This window comes from Oncorhynchus tshawytscha, linkage group LG16, assembly GCF_018296145.1.
Source record: "Oncorhynchus tshawytscha isolate Ot180627B linkage group LG16, Otsh_v2.0, whole genome shotgun sequence".
Lineage (NCBI taxonomy): Eukaryota > Metazoa > Chordata > Actinopteri > Salmoniformes > Salmonidae > Oncorhynchus > Oncorhynchus tshawytscha.
The window spans coordinates 70,617,318-70,635,016 of NC_056444.1; the positions used below are offsets into that span (position 1 = coordinate 70,617,318).

Genomic DNA, 17,699 nt, shown 5'->3' on the forward strand with positions numbered 1-17,699 from the left:
TTAGGGTTAGTAACACACAGTAACACACTACAGGGTTAGGGTTAGTAACACACAGTAACACACTGCAGGGTTAAGGGTTAGTAACAAACAGTAACACAGTGCAGGGTTTGGGTTAGTAACACACAGTAACACACGACAGGGTCTGGAGACATGCTATATACATGATGGACACTCAGAGTAACACACACTAGCTAGCAAAGGCTCACATTTACACACAGGTACTGCAGAATACACTCTTACAGCACATTACTAACCCTACATACAAAATGTATACAACATCTCTCTTTATTCACCACAGCCAGATGTATATCTACATGTATCCATGTGAAATTATGTCCACTATATCACCACAACACCCTGGTTAACTCCTAAATAACCCTCACACATCCACTATATCACCACAACACCCTGGTTAACTCCTAAATAACCCTCACACATCCACTATATTTACCACACAGTAACTATTCCCATTTTGCACTCTCAATGTCAATGAATGTCAATGATTGTCAGACTCTTAGTGAGAGTGTTAACAGTGTCTGTGGTGTGAGGCCTCTACCCATGTCAACTGTACCCAGCAGCAGTAGCCTGTCAGTGGATAGGCTGGGTGAGAGAGGGGCCCTGGCCTGGGTAGTTACACAGGTCAGCACAGGATAGGAAAGTTAATGCAGTGAAGCTCTGCTCTGCCCTCCAGCCAGGCTCACACTGATTCCAGTCCTATTCCCAGAAGACACACACACACAAACACACAAACACACACACACACACACACACACATACACACACACATACACACACACACACACACACACACACACACACACACACACACACACACACACACACACACACACACACACACACACACACACACACACACACACAGCAGCTGAGGACATCATCTAGGAGGACAGAGAGAAGGAATGGGGAATCTAGGAGGACAGAGAGAAGGAAGGGGGAATCTAGGAGGACAGAGAGAAGGAAGGGGGAATCTAGGAGGACAGAGAGAAGGAAGGGGGAATTTAGAAGGACAGAGAGAAGGAAGGGGGGATCTAGGCTGACAGAGAGAAGGAAGGGGGAATCTTGGAGGACAGAGAGAAGGAAGGGAGAATCTAGGAGGACAGAGAGAAGGAAGGGAGAATCTAGGAGGACAGAGAGAAGGAAGGGGGAATCTAGGAGGACAGAGAGAAGGTAGGGAGAATCTAGGAGGACAGAGAGAAGGAAGGGGGAATCTAGGAGGACTTAAAGACATGCTCTGGGGCTTTGGCGACTAAGAAAGTATTTTGTAAACCTCCCGCGTTGGGCTCCCGCGTTGGGCTCCCGCGTTGGGCTCCCACGTTGGGCTGGATGTGTCAATGTGTACTTCATACATATATCATCTATGAGCAGAATTATTCTCTTACCTCAATTAATCATGAAATCTCTAGTTCGAAAGCAACTGTTTTCTTGAAGCTGTGCCCTGCCATTTTCCCTACTTTCCCCCACATGTGGGCCAGCCCCTAGCAATTTGAGTTTTATACTTTGAGATTTAGCCCCTCGCCTTTGAGTAACAGGTAGCAAGAGTCCTGTCCAGCATTATCCAATGAGGTTGCAGGGCCGGCCCAACGGCTCAGTGGACAGCAGAGAAGGAGAGAGCAATAGCGTAGTACACATATCTGCACATATGTGAGGTAGTACGCCATTTTCAGAGACGACTTTTGGCTTGTGACTGCTACTATCACAATTACTGGCTAAAACATATAGAAAAGTACCAGAGAATCTCTTTAACTCTCCTCTCCCTCTTGTCCTATTTAAAATGAGGTGGTGATGCAAGGTTGTAGCAACGTTAGGGGAACATTCAACATGCAGCACCAGGGTCAGGGATTTGTGGTGGGTATTTAAGTTTCTCATGCTGAAATTCTCTATTTTGCATTTTTTTCTCCCTCTTGCTCTCTTTTGCTCCCTCTCTCTACTTTTTCCTTCTCTCCCCCTCTCTCTCCCTCCCTCCCTCTTTCCCCTTCCTCTTTCCCCCTACCTCACCCCTCTCTCTCTCTTTCTCCCTCTCTCTCTCTCTCTCCCCCTCTCTCTCCCCTCCCCTCCCTCTTTCCCTCCTCTTTCCCCCTACCTCACCCCTCTCTCTCTCTTTCTCCCTCTCTCTCTCTCTCTCTCTCTCTCTCTCCCCTCTCTCTCCCTCCCCTCCCTCTTTCCCCCTCCTCTTTCCCTCTACCTCACCTCTCTCTCTCTCTCTCTCTCTGTCTCTCTCTCTCTCTCTCTGTCTCTCTCTCTCTCTCTCTCTCTCTCTCTCTCTCTCTCTCTCTCTCTCTCTCTCTCTCTCTCTCTCTCTCTCTCTCTCTCTCTCTCTCTCAGTATCTCTATGAAGGGATGAAGATCAGTGAGTTGCCAGTGGATTTTTCAGTGGTCTGGAACGGCAACTTCCTTATAGACAACCCAGATAATATCCAAGGTAAGACATTCACATTGCTTGTTTTACTATCCCTGTGGGGATTCCCATTCAAAATCCTATTTTCCCTAATCCCTAAACCTAACCTTAACCTTAACCCTTACCTTAAACCCAAACCTAAACCTAACTACTAACCCTAAACCTAACCTTAATCCTTACCTTAAACCTAAACCCCTAAACCTAACCCTAATTCTAACCTTAACCCTGATTGTAACCCTAATCATAAAATAGCCTTTTTCCTGGTGGGGACCAGTGAAATGTCCTCACTTTCCTTGTTTTACTATTCTTGTGAGGTCTTTTGGTCCCCACAAGGATAGTAAAACCAACCAAACACACACACATACACACACATTTGTTGACACCAACACATAAAACAGATGCTCCTTGTCAAATAACGTCTTGTCTCAGCTGGATACACAGCATAATACCTGCTTTTACCCAAACAGCAGGTATGAAGAACACAGTTGTATCATTCTTAAAGAATGTAATGTTTAACCAACTAAATCCCCCAGGAATACAGTCCAGTACTACATTACACTGCAGTTTGTTTGTCAGATAATGTTAGGTTGACAAATGTGTTAAATTGTCAGTATAATGTTACGTTCAAATCAAATGCTGTTTACTGTTCCCAACACTGTAGTGTTTACCCTGAGTCCTCCTGAATCCCACAGTGCACCTGTATAAGTGTGTGGCCCAGAGGGACAGCTGTGGCATGTGTCTGAAGGCCCAGAGGAAGTTCCAGTGTGGCTGGTGTAGTGGAGAGGGCCGCTGTACCCTGCGCCACCACTGCCCACCCCTCAACCCCTATACCACCCGCTGGCTAGACCTGTCCAGCAAGAAAGTCCAGTGTACCAACCCACGCATCACGGAGGTCAGTGATACCTCATACACACTCAAACAGTTCCCCATAACCATAGGGGTAACAGGCATATATCGCCGTTCATCATATGGTCGTCTGTAGTCGACTGAATGAACCGTGGGACAACTGCCTGTCGTCCATTGTAGATGCAGTCTCCTCCTCATCCAGTCTGGTGTCACATTTTTAGCTTTAAGCTAAAATATTATGTACTGCCTGTCTGACAGCACAGACCATGTGTTTACTGTTCAATTTACAATGTATCAGGTCCGCACTTCTCCTTCAGCTGAGATCAACAACTACAGACTGCAGGATCAGACAGGTCTAGTCCTTGACAGTGACAGGTCCTACAGTATTTGCATTGGGAGGCCTGCATGGTATTGGTGCTACTGTTGCATGTTTGCATTGGTCTAGAATGGACTGAACTGTGTGAATGAGATTGATCTGCTGGTAGGAGAGGAGCCCATCTGACATCACTCCTGGAGCTGCCCACAGGTTTTCTCTTCCTCACTGCTTTGTTTATATTTCTCTGTCTCTCTCTCCTTTCTCTCTCTTCCTCACTGCTTTGTTTATATTTCTCTGTCTCTCTCTCCTTTCTCTCTCTTCCTCACTGCTTTGTTTATATTTCTCTGTCTCTCTCTCCTCTCTCTCTATTTCTCTCTCACACTTTATTTTTCTCTCTTTTATTTCTCTCTCTGTCACATCTCTGCCCCCTCTCTCTCTTTCTCTCTCTCTCTCAATCTCTCTCTCTATATTTTTCCCTTGTTCTCTCTTTCTCTCTCTCTCTCTCTCTCTCTCTCTATATATATATATATATTTTTTTCCCTTGTTCTCTCTTTCTCTCTCTCTCTCTCTCTCTCTCTCTTTCTCTATTTTTCCCTTGTTCTTTTCTGCTCTCTTTCTCTCTCTCTCTCTCTCTCTCTCTCTATTTTCCCCTTGTTCTCTCTTCTCTCTCTCTCTCTCTCTCTCTCTCTCTCTCTATTTTTCCCCCTTGTTCTCTCTTCTGCTCTCGATCTCTCTCTCTCTCTCTCTCTCTCTCACTCAATTTTCCCCTTGTTCTCTCTTCTGCTCTATCTCTCTCTCTCTCTATTTTTCCTTGTTCTCTCTTCTGCTCTCTATCTCTCTCTCGCTCTCTCTCTATTTTTCCCTTGTTCTCTCTTCTGCTCTCTCTCTCTCTCTCTCTATTTTTCCCTTGTCCTCTCTTCTGCTCTATCTTTCCTCTCTCTATTTTTCCCTTGTTCTCTCTTCTGCTCTCTATCCCTCTCTCTCTCTCTCTCTCTCTCTATTTTCCCCTTGTTCTCTCTTCTGCTCTCTCTCTCTCTCTCTCTCTCTCTATTTTCCCCTTGTTCTCTCTTCTGCTCTCGATCTCTCTCTCTCTCTCTCTCTCTCTCTCTCTCTCTCACTCAATTTTCCCCTTGTTCTCTCTTCTGCTCCATCTCTCTCTCTCTCTCTATTTTTCCTTGTTCTCTCTTCTGCTCTCTATCTCTCTCTCGCTCTCTCTCTATTTTCCCTTGTTCTCTCTTCTGCTCTCTATCTCTCTCTCTCTCTCTCTCTCTATTTTTCCCTTGTCCTCTCTTCTGCTCTATCTCTCTCTCTCTCTATTTTTCCCTTGTTCTCTCTTCTGCTCTCTATCCCTCTCTCTCTCTCTCTCTCTCTCTCTCTCTCTGTCTCATCTCTGCCCCCCATCTTCTTCTCTCACTATGACACACAATCAATATGCAGGGAGACAGCATCTGGTGTTTATTTTCACTGAAGAGCAAAAAGGGAGTTTGTGTGTCCCTGGAGAGAGGCCACAGCTCAGCTCACCTTCAGCAGTGCTGCAAGGGCGAGGGACCTGACACACACACACAAACACACCCAGGGGTCTCTCTGTGTAGTGGGCCTGTCTGTCTGTGCCACATGAGCCACTTTATAAAGTTGTATGTATGCTTGTGTTAACCAGAATTCCAAGCTTAATTATTATTATTAATTTATTTTGTGAATTTTACCCTTTTTTCTCCCCAATTTCGTGGTATCCAATTGTTTTTAGTAGCTACTTGTCTCATCGCTACAACTCCCATACAGGCTCGGGAGAGACGAAGGTTGAAAGTCATGTGACCTCCGATACACAACCCAACCAAGCCACACTGCTTCTTAACACAGCGCGCATCCAACCCGGAAGCCAGCCCCACCAATGTGTCGGAGGAAACACAGTGCACCTGGCTACCTTGATTGGCGTGCACTGCACCCGGCCCGCCACAGGAGTCGCTGGTGCGCGATGAGACAAGGACATCCCTACCGGCCAAGCCCTCCCTAACCCGGACGACGCTGGGCCAAGTGTGCGTCGCCCCACGGACCTCCCGGTCGTGGCCGGTTACGACAGAGCCTGGGCGCGAACCCAGAGTCTCTGGTGGCACAGCTGGCGCTGCAGTACAGCGCCCTTAACCACTGCTCCAACCTGGAGGCCCCCAAGCTTAATTTAATGTTCACACCTAGACAGAAATAGAGTACAATGTTTTAACAAAAAATGATAGCGACATGCCTCTAGTAGTAAAGCAACTATCCCTACTTGAGTTCCCCAGACAGACGTAGTCTCATTGATGCAAGGCTATCGAAGTGGCAGACTGTGCAGACAGTAAAGTGCATTAGAGTAAGAGAAGAGGTGGCTCTCTCACCCAGTCGCCATGGCTCCAACCTTACAACAATGCCCATCCCTGGGAACGTTTCCCATAATCAAGAAGTGCCTGTTTGTTTGTTTCCCCCTAGTAGCAGTCCTTTGTGTACTGAGGCATCATTTCCGTGTGGCTCGTGTGGTGGGTATGGTTGACCCAGTGTCACAGGAGAGTCAGACCCAGAGGCTGAGGGCTGCCCGGACATTGTATTTAATTAGGTTTGGTAACGCACCAGTGCTCTGTGTTTAACAGCGGGACCCCAACACCTACCTACACATTGATTCATTAGGCTATCCTCTCCCTCACTGTGTATTCAGAACTAACCTCAGCCAGTATAAAGTGAAAGGCTTCCCTAATTGATTTGTTATGCTGTACGCTGAATAATCAGGCAAACCTTTATTTAACTAGGCATGTTAGTTAAGAACTTATTTACAATGACAGCCTTCCCCGGCCAACGCTGAGCCAATTGTACGCCACCCTATGGGGCTCCCAATCACACCCGGAAGTGATACAGCCTGGAATTGAACCAGGGGCTGTAGTGACACCTCTTGTAGTCTTGCACTGAAATGCAGTGTCTTAGATCCCTGCAGCACTTGGGAGCCTGAGTAAGGCTGGGAATTGCCAGGGGCCTCACAATACAATATTATCACAATACTTCTGTGCCGATATGATATGTATTGCGATTCAATACTGCCATTTTATTGTGATTAGATGTTCCAAACATATTGCTCACTTTATGTCTGCTGCAGAGAGACACGTTTTAATCAGTCATGGATAGAAAAGTGCTGAAAACATGTTGGCTTTAAAAAGAAGAGGAAGAACAAGCTATAAGATAACAATGACCTGAGTTTTGGCGCAGGTAGAGCTGACTAGCGTTGACTAATGCTACCTACATGAACAAAATCACTTTTATTTTAATGAATTGATACATGGAGCCAAAGTATCAATATAATATTGTCAAATGAATATTGTGATATGCAAGCATGGATCCCCTCCCCCCATCACTAGGTGTGATGAGGATCTAGTTCTCTTGTTCTGACTTCTTCTTTTCTTTTTTCTTTCAATCTCTTTTTCTGTCCGCTTCTCCTTCTCTCTCGCATTCTCTCCCTCAATCTCTTACATGTTCTCCCTCTCATTCTCTCTTTCCCCTCTCTCTTTCTTTGTCTGTCTCTCTCCACTGCTTTTCTCCTCTGTCTCTCATCCTTTTTCTTCCCCTGTCTCCCTGTCTCCCTGTCTCCTTGTCTCTCTGTCTCCCAGTCTCCTTGTCTCTCTATCTCCTGCCTTCTTGTCTTGCTGTCTCCTTGTCTCTCTGTCTCCTGTCTCCCTGTCTCCTTGTCTATATGTCTCCTGTCTCCTTGTCTCTCTGTCTCCTTGTCTCTCTGTCTCTCTGTCTCCTTGTCTCTCTGTCTCCTTGTCTCTCTGTCTCCTTGTCTCTCTATCTCTATGTCTCCTTGTCTCTCTGTCTCCTGTCTCTCTGTCTCCCTGTCTCCTTGTCTCTCTGTCTCTCTGTCTCCCTGTCTCCTTGTCTCTTTGTCTCCTGTGTCCGTCCATGTGTCACTCTGTCTGTGAATCATTCTAGTAAATGAAGTTACGCTCTTGTGGTACTCCATTACACTCTCTCAGCTTGTCATTCTGGGCAATTTGTGACAGCGAATTGTGTGTGTGTGCAAGACAGCGTGTGTGCGCGCGCGTGTGTGTGTGTGTGTGTGGACTTCTAACAAGCAGTAACCCTATGGAGACATATTTCAGCATAGTTCAGCTCCCAGTGTTCATTAGTGTAGTGAGTAGGTTATGTTAGGATAGCTGAAAGCTCGTCTCCATTCCTCAGTCTGATTGGAAGGATAGAGAGAAAGCAGCTGAGGAAGAGAGATGACAACAGAGAAGAAGCAGCTAAACAGAGAGAGAGAGAGAGCAAGATAGAGAGAGAATGAATGAAGTGAGAAAGAGAGGGACAGAGGGAGAAAGAGAGAAAGTGAAATGAGAAGAGTGAAACTGCAGCTAAACAGAAAGAGAGAGAGAAAGAGGAGGGAAAGTAGTACTGAGAGTTTGAGAGAGGCAGAGTGCAGTGGGTGGAAGAGATGTAAAGGAAAGAGGAGGAGAGAAGGGAGGAGAGGAAGAGGAGTAGGGGAAAGAGGAGGAGAGAAAGAGGGGGAGAGAAGGGAGAAGGGAGGAGAGGAAGAGGAGTAGGGGAAAGAGGAGGAGAGGAAGAGGAGGAGAGGAGGAGGAGTAGGGGAAAGAGGAGGAGAGAAGGGAGGAGAGGAAGAGGAGTAAGGGAAAGAGGGGGAGAGAAGGGAGAAGGGAGGAGAGGAAGAGGAGTAGGGGAAAGAGGAGAGGAAGAGGAGGAGAGGAGGAGGAGTAGGGGAAAGAGGAGGAGAGAAGGGAGGAGAGGAAGAGGAGTAAGGGAAAGAGGAGGAGAGGAAGAGGAGTAGGGGAAAGAGGAGGAGAGAAAGAGGAGGAGAGGGGAAAGGGAGGAGAGGAAGAGGAGTAGGGGAAAGAGGAGGAGAGAAGGGAGGAGAGAGAAGAGGAGTAGGGGAAAGAGGAGGAGAGAAGGGAGGAGAGGAAGAGAAGTAGGGGAAAGAGGAGGAGAGAAGGGAGGAGAGGAAGAGAAGTAGGGGAAAGAGGAGGAGAGAAAGGGAGGAGAGGAAGAGAAGTAGGGGAAAGAGGAGGAGAGAATGGAGGAGTAAGGGAAAGAGGAGGAGAGGAAGAGGAGTAGGGGAAAGAGGAGGAGAGAAAGAGGAGGAGAGAAGGGAGAAGGGAGGAGAGGAAGAGGAGTAGGGGAAAGAGGAGGAGAGGAAGAGGAGGAGAGAGGAGGAGGAGTAGGGGAAAGAGGAGGAGAGAAGGGAGGAGAGGAAGAGGAGTAAGGGAAAGAGGAGGAGAGGAAGAGGAGTAGGGGAAAGAGGAGGAGAGAAAGAGGAGGAGAGAAGGGAGGAGAGGAAGAGGAGTAGGGGAAAGAGGAGGAGAGAAGGGAGGAGAGGAAGAGGAGTAGGGGAAAGAGGGGGAGAGAAGGGAGGAGAGGAAGAGGAGTAGGAGGAAGAGGAGTAGGGGAAAGAGGAGGAGAGGAAGAGGAAGAGGAGGAGGAGTAGGGGAAAAGGAGGAGAGAAGGGAGGAGAGGAAGAGGAGTAAGGGAAAGAGGAGGAGAGGAAGAGGAGAGGGGAAAAGAGGAGGAGAGAAGGGAGAAGGGAGGAGAGGAAGAGGAGTAGGGGAAAGAGGAGGAGAGAAGGGAGGAGAGGAAGAGGAGTAGGGGAAAGAGGAGGAGAGAAGGGAGGAGAGGAAGAGAAGTAGGGGAAAGAGGAGGAGAGAAGGGAGGAGAGGAAGAGAAGTAGGGGAAAGAGGAGGAAGAGAAGTAGGGGAAAGAGGAGGAGAGAAGGGAGGAGAGGAAGAGGAATAGGGGAAAGAGGATGAGAGGAAGAGGAGTAGGGGAAAGAGGAGGAGAGAAGGGAGGGGAGAAAGAGGAGTAGGGGAAAGAGGAGGAGAGAAGAGGAAGAGGAGTAGGGGAAAGAGGAGGAGAGAAGGGAGGAGAGGAAGAGAAGTAGGGGAAAGAGGAGGAGAGAAGGGAGGAGAGGAAGAGGAGTAGGGGAAAGAGGAGAGAGAAGGGAGGAGAGGAAGAGAAGTAGGGGAAAGAGGAGGAGAGAAGGGAGGAGAGGAAGAGAAGTAGGGGAAAGAGGAGGAGAGAAGGGAGGAGAGGAAGAGAAGTAGAGGAAAGAGGAGGAGAGAAGGGAGGAGTAGGGGAAAGAGGAGGAGAGAAGGGAGGAGAGGAAGAGAAGTAGGGGAAAAAGGAGGAGAGAAAGGGAGGAGAGGAAGAGAAGTAGGGGAAAGAGGAGGAGAGAATGGAGGAGTAGGGGAAAGAGGAGGAGAGGAAGAGGAATAGGGGAAAGAGGAGGAGAGAAGAGAGGAAGAGGAGTAGGGGAAAGAGGAGGAGAGGAAGAGAAGATGTGCAGAGCCTCTGTGAGGTGTCAGACTGAGTGAGCCCTGTTATGCAACACAGCTGCCACTGGAATCCCACTACCTCATTGATTTGTACTGTTCACTGGAGTAGGACACACACACACACACACACACACACACACACACACACACACACACACACACACACACACACACACACACACACACACACACACACACACACACACACACACACACACACACAGTACAGCTCCAGAGGCAAGGAACAGCACTTGTTGAACTTATGTTATTTTTCCCTCCTCTACTCTGCATTCATTTGTTCTCTTTCTTCTCTCTCTCTTCCCCCAACCCCCTTCCTCTCCCAATAATGAGAATTTCTCTTTCCCTCGCGCGCTGAATGTATGTCTTTTTTTTATTGTGTGCAACAAAGTCCCAATCATGATCTGATTTGTATACATACATGGTTATTAGTCTACCAGAAGACTCTCATTTTGAATAATATATATTTCTATTAGGTGCCCTGCCTGAACGCCCCCCCCCCTACACACCACCACGGCACATGCATTAATATTGAACAGATATAAGCCTCTCTAACACCAGAGGGAACAGCATCACATGAAGCTGGGGATTAAAGGTCTTGAAAGGCATCATGGGAAGGAACTTGCCTTTCGTGAACTAACACTTGAAATCCCTCCTTTCACACAGCCTTAGTCTTAGCTGCCCAGTGGAGAAACAAGAGGAGAAACTATAAAGAACATTACTCCCTCCCTCTCATCATTCCTGTTAAAGAACATTACTCCCTCCCTCTCGTCATTCCTGTTAAAGAACATTACTCCCTCCCTCTCATCATTCCTGTTAAAGAACATTACCCTCTCCCTCTCATCATTCCTGTTAAAGAACATTTCCTCATCATTCCTGTTAAAGAACATTATTCCCATTACTCCTCTCATCATTCCTGTTAAAGAACATTACTCCCTCCCTCTCATCATTCCTGTTAAAGAACATTACTCCCTCCCTCTCATCATTCCTGTTAAAGAACATTACTCCTCCCTCTCGTCATTCCTGTTAAAGAACATTACTCCTTCCCCTCTCGTCATTCCTGTTAAAGAACATTACTCCTCCCTCTCATCATTCCTGTTAAAGAACATTACTCCCTCCCTCTCATCATTCCTGTTAAAGAACATTACTCCCTCCCTCTCATCATTCCTGTTAAAGAACATTACTCCCTCCCTCTCATCATTCCTGTTAAAGAACATTACTCCCTCCTCTCATCATTCCTGTTAAAGAACATTACTCCTCCCTCTCGTCATTCCTTCCTGTTAAAGAACATTACTCTCTCCCTCTCATCATTCCTGTTAAAGAACATTACTCCTCCCTCTCGTCATTCCTGTTAAAGAACATTACTCCTCCCCATTCCTGTTAAAGAACATTACTCCCTCCCTCTCGTCATTCCTGTTAAAGAACATTACTCCCTCCCTCTCATCATTCCTGTTAAAGAACATTACTCTCTCCCTCTCATCATTCCTGTTAAAGAACATTACTCCCCTCTCATCATTCCTCCCTCTCATCATTCCTGTTAAAGAACATTACTCCCTCTCCATTCCTCTTACTCATTCCTGTTAAAGAACATTACTCCCTCCCTCTCATCATTCCTGTTAAAGAACATTACTCCCTCCCTCTCATCATTCCTGTTAAAGAACATTACTCCCTCCCTCTCATCATTCCTGTTAAAGAACATTACTCCCTCCCTCTCATCATTCCTGTTAAAGAACATTACTCCATCCCTCTCATCATTCCTGTTAAAGAACATTACTCCCTCCCTCTCATCATTCCTGTTAAAGAACATTACTCCCTCCCTCTCATCATTCTTGTTAAAGAACATTACTCCCTCCCTCTCATCATTCCTCATTCCTGTTAAAGAACATTACTCCCTCCCTCTCATCATTCCTGTTAAAGAACATTACTCCCTCCCTCTCATCATTCCTGTTAAAGAACATTACTCCCTCTCATCATTCCTGTTGAAAGAACATTACTCATCATTCCTGTTAAAGAACATTACTCCTCCCTCTCATCATTCCTGTTAAAGAACATTACTCCCTCCCTCTCATCATTCCTGTTAAAGAACATTACTCCCTCCCTCTCATCATTCCTGTTAAAGAACATTACTCCCTCCCTCTCGTCATTCCTGTTAAAGAACATTACTCCCTCCCTCTCATCATTCCTGTTAAAGAACATTACTCCCTCCCTCTCGTCATTCCTGTTAAAGAACATTACTCCCTCCCTCTCGTCATTCCTGTTAAAGAACATTTCTCCCTACCTCTCATCATTCCTGTTAAAGAACATTACTCCATCCCTCTCATCATTCCTGTTAAAGAACATTACTCTCTCCCTCTCATCATTCCTGTTAAAGAACATTACTCCCTCCCTCTCGTCATTCCTGTTAAAGAACATTACTCCCTCTCATCATTCCTGTTAAAGAACATTACTCCCTCCCTCTCATCATTCCTGTTAAAGAACATTACTCCCTCTCATCATTCCTGTTAAAGAACATTACTCTCTCTCATCATTCCTGTTGAAGAACATTACTCCCTCTCATCATTCCTGTTAAAGAACATTACTCCATCCCTCTAATCATTCCTGTTAAAGAACATTACTCCCTCCCTCTCATCATTCCTGTTAAAGAACATTACTCCCTCCATTCCTGTTAAAGAACATTACTCATCATTTCCTGTTAAAGAACATTACTCCCTCCCTCTCATCATTCTTGTTAAAGAACATTACTCCTCTCATCATTCCTGTTAAAGAACATTACTCCCTCCCTCTCATCATTCCTGTTAAAGAACATTACTCCTCCCTCATTCCTCATTCCTGTCATTCCTGTTAAAGAACATTACTCCCTCCCTCTCATCATTCCTGTTAAAGAACATTACTCCCTCCCTCTCATCATTCCTGTTAAAGAACATTACTCCCTCCCTCTCATCATTCCTGTTAAAGAACATTACTCCATCCCTCTCATCATTCCTGTTAAAGAACATTACTCCCTCCCTCTCATCATTCCTGTTAAAGAACATTACTCCCCTCCCATCTCATCATTCCTGTTAAAGAACATTACTCCTCCCTCTCATCATTCCTGTTAAAGAACATTACTCCCTCCCTCTCATCATTCCTGTTAAAGAACATTACTCCCTCCCTCTCATCATTCCTGTTAAAGAACATTACTCCCTCCCTCTCATCATTCCTGTTAAAGAACATTACTCCCTCTCTCATCATTCCTGTTAAAGAACATTACTCCTCCCTCTCATCATTCCTGTTAAAGAACATTACTCCCTCCCTCTCATCATTCCTGTTAAAGAACATTACTCCCTCCCTCTCATCATTCCTGTTAAAGAACATTACTCTCCTCCTGTTAAAGAACTCTCATCATTCCTGTTAAAGAACATTACTCCCTCCCTCTCATCATTCCTGTTAAAGAACATTACTCCCTCCCTCTCATCATTCCTGTTAAAGAACATTACTCCCTCCCCTCTCATCATTCCTGTTAAAGAACATTACTCCTCCCTCTCATCATTCCTGTTAAAGAACATTACTCCTCCCTCTCATCATTCCTGTTAAAGAACATTACTCCTCCCTCTCATCATTCCTGTTAAAGAACATTACTCCTCCCTCTCATCATTCCTGTTAAAGAACATTACTCCCTCCCTCTCATCATTCCTGTTAAAGAACATTACTCTCTCTCATCATTCCTGTTAAAGAACATTACTCCCTCCCTCTCATCATTCCTGTTAAAGAACATTACTCCCTCCCTCTCATCATTCCTGTTAAAGAACATTACTCTCTCCCTCTCATCATTCCTGTTAAAGAACATTACTCCCTCCCTCTCATCATTCCTGTTAAAGAACATTACTCCTCCCTCTCATCATTCCTGTTAAAGAACATTACTCCCTCCCTCTCATCATTCCTGTTAAAGAACATTACTCCCTCCCTCTCATCATTCCTGTTAAAGAACATTACTCCTCCCTCTCATCATTCCTGTTAAAGAACATTACTCCCTCCCTCTCATCATTCCTGTTAAAGAACATTACTCCCTCCCTCTCATCATTCCTGTTAAAGAACATTACTCCTCCCTCTCATCATTCCTGTTAAAGAACATTACTCCCTCCCTCTCATCATTCCTGTTAAAGAACATTACTCCTCCCTCTCATCATTCCTGTTAAAGAACATTACTCCCTCCCTCTCATCATTCCTGTTAAAGAACATTACTCCCTCCCTCTCATCATTCCTGTTAATTACTCCTCCCTCTCATCATTCCTGTTAGAACATTACTCTCTCCCTCTCATCATTCCTGTTAAAGAACATTACTCCTCTCATCATTCCTGTTAAAGAACATTACTCCCTCCCTCTCATCATTCCTGTTAAAGAACATTACTCCCTCCCTCTCATCATTCCTGTTAAAGAACATTACTCCTCCTCTCATCATTCCTGTTAAAGAACATTACTCCCTCCCTCTCATCATTCCTGTTAAAGAACATTACTCCTCCCTCTCATCATTCCTGTTAAAGAACATTACTCCCTCCCTCTCATCATTCCTGTTAAAGAACATTACTCCTCCCTCTCATCATTCCTGTTAAAGAACATTACTCCTCTCCCTCTCATCATTCCTGTTAAAGAACATTACTCCCTCCCTCTCATCATTCCTGTTAAAGAACATTACTCCCTCCCTCTCATCATTCCTGTTAAAGAACATTACTCCCTCCCTCTCATCATTCCTGTTAAAGAACATTACTCCCTCCCTCTCATCATTCCTGTTAAAGAACATTACTCTCTCCCTCTCATCATTCCTGTTAAAGAACATTACTCCTCCCTCCTGTTAAAGAACATCATTCCTGTTAAAGAACATTACTCCCTCCCTCTCATCATTCCTGTTAAAGAACATTACTCCCTCCCTCTCATCATTCCTGTTAAAGAACATTACTCCCTCCCTCTCATCATTTCCTGTTAAAGAACATTACTCTCCCCTCTCATCATTCCTGTTAAAGAACATTACTCCTCCCTCTCATCATTCCTGTTAAAGAACATTACTCCTCCTCTCATCATTCCTGTTAAAGAACATTACTCCCTCCCTCTCATCATTCCTGTTAAAGAACATTACTCCCTCCCTCTCATCATTCCTGTTAAAGAACATTACTCCCCCTCTCATCATTCCTGTTAAAGAACATTACTCCTCCCTCTCATCATTCCTGTTAAAGAACATTACTCCCTCCTCTCATCATTCCTGTTAAAGAACATTACTCCTTATCATTCCTGTTAAAGAACATTACTCTCTCCCTCTCATCATTCCTGTTAAAGAACATTACTCCCTCCCTCTCATCATTCCTGTTAAAGAACATTACTCCTCCCTCTCATCATTCCTGTTAAAGAACATTACTCCCTCTCATCATTCCTGTTAAAGAACATTACTCTCTCTCATTTCCTGTTAAAGAACATTACTCCCTCTCATCATTCCTGTTAAAGAACATTACTCTCCTCATCATTCCTGTTGAAAGAACATTACTCCCTCTCATCATTCCTGTTAAAGAACATTACTCCATCCTCTCATCATTCCTGTTAAAGAACATTACTCCCTCCCTCTCATCATTCCTGTTAAAGAACATTACTCCCTCCCTCTCATCATTCCTGTTAAAGAACATTCTCTCGTCATTCCTGTTAAAGAACATTACTCCCTCCCTCTCATCATTCCTGTTAAAGAACATTACTCCCTCCCTCTCATCATTCCTGTTAAAGAACATTACTCCCTCCCTCTCATCATTCCTGTTAAAGAACATTACTCCCTCCCTCTCATCATTCCTGTTAAAGAACATTACTCCTCCCTCTCATCATTCCTGTTAAAGAACATTACTCCCTCCCTCTCATCATTCCTGTTAAAGAACATTACTCCCTCCCTCTCATCATTCCTGTTAAAGAACATTACTCCTCCCCTCTCATCATTCCTGTTAAAGAACATTACTCCCTCCCTCTCATCATTCCTGTTAAAGAACATTACTCCTCCCTCTCATCATTCCTGTTAAAGAACATTACTCCCTCCCTCTCATCATTCCTGTTAAAGAACATTACTCCCTCCCTCTCATCATTCCTGTTAAAGAACATTACTCTCTCCTTCTCATCATTCCTGTTAAAGAACATTACTCCCTCCCTCTCATCATTCCTGTTAAAGAACATTACTCCCTCCCTCTCATCATTCCTGTTAAAGAACATTACTCCCTCCCTCTCATCATTCCTGTTAAAGAACATTACTCCCTCCCTCTCATCATTCCTGTTAAAGAACATTACTCCCTCTCATCATTCCTGTTAAAGAACATTACTCCCTCCCTCTCATCATTCCTGTTAAAAGAACATTACTCCCTCCCTCATCATTCCTGTTAAAGAACATTACTCCCTCCCTCTCATCATTCCTGTTAAAGAACATTACTCTCTCCCTCTCATCATTCCTGTTAAAGAACATTACTCCCTCCCTCTCATCATTCCTGTTAAAGAACATTACTCCCTCCCTCTCATCATTCCTGTTAAAGAACATTACTCTCTCTCATCATTCCTGTTAAAGAACATTACTCCTCCCTCTCATCATTCCTGTTAAAGAACATTACTCCCTCCCTCTCATCATTCCTGTTAAAGAACATTACTCCCTCCCTCTCGTCATTCCTGTTAAAGAACATTACTCTCTCCCTCTCATCATTCCTGTTAAAGAACATTACTCCCTCCCTCTCGTCATTCCTGTTAAAGAACATTACTCCCTCTCGTCATTCCTGTTAAAGAACATTACTCCCTCCCTCTCATCATTCCTGTTAAAGAACATTACTCTCTCCCTCTCATCATTCCTGTTAAAGAACATTACTCTCTCTCATCATTCCTGTTAAAGAACATTACTCCCTCTCATCATTCCTGTTAAAGAACATTACTCTCTCCCTCTCATCATTCCTGTTAAAGAACATTACTCTCTCCCTCTCATCATTCCTGTTAAAGAACATTACTCTCTCCCTCTCATCATTCCTGTTAAAGAACATTACTCCCTCCCTCTCGTCATTCCTGTTAAAGAACATTACTCCCTCTCGTCATTCCTGTTAAAGAACATTACTCTCTCCCTCTCATCATTCCTGTTAAAGAACATTACTCTCTCCCTCTCATCATTCCTGTTAAAGAACATTACTCCCTCCCTCTCGTCATTCCTGTTAAAGAACATTACTCTCTCCCTCTCATCATTCCTGTTAAAGAACATTACTCCCTCTCATCATTCCTGTTAAAGAACATTACTCCTCTCATCATTCCTGTTAAAGAACATTACTCCCTCTCATCATTCCTGTTAAAGAACATTACTCTCTCTCATCATTCCTGTTGAAGAACATTACTCCCTCTCATCATTCCTGTTAAAGAACATTACTCCATCCCTCTAATCATTCCTGTTAAAGAACATTACTCCCTCCCTCTCATCATTCCTGTTAAAGAACATTACTCCCTCTCATCATTCCTGTTAAAGAACATTACTCCCTCTCATCATTCCTGTTAAAGAACATTACTCCCTCCCTCTCATCATTCCTGTTAAAGAACATTACTTCCTCTCGTCATTCCTGTTAAAGAACATTACTCCCTCCCTCTCATCATTCCTGTTAAAGAACATTACTCCCTCCCTCTCATCATTCCTGTTAAAGAACATTACTCCCTCCCTCTCATCATTCCTGTTAAAGAACATTACTCCCTCCCTCTCATCATTCCTGTTAAAGAACATTACTCCATCCCTCTCATCATTCCTGTTAAAGAACATTACTCCCTCCCTCTCATCATTCCTGTTAAAGAACAT

At 44.7% G+C, this 17,699-nt stretch overlaps 1 protein-coding gene across 1 annotated transcript in view; it reads left to right on the forward strand.

Annotated features, from left to right (window-relative positions):
- LOC112240685 (plexin-A2-like) overlaps positions 1 to 17,699 on the forward strand; it is a 437,296-nt gene that overhangs the window by 307,222 nt on the left and 112,375 nt on the right. The window contains exons 11-12 of the mRNA XM_042299563.1: positions 2,344 to 2,440; positions 3,109 to 3,308. Coding sequence (XP_042155497.1) covers positions 2,344 to 2,440; positions 3,109 to 3,308 — 297 coding nt within the window. The remainder of the gene's footprint in view (positions 1 to 2,343; positions 2,441 to 3,108; positions 3,309 to 17,699) is intronic.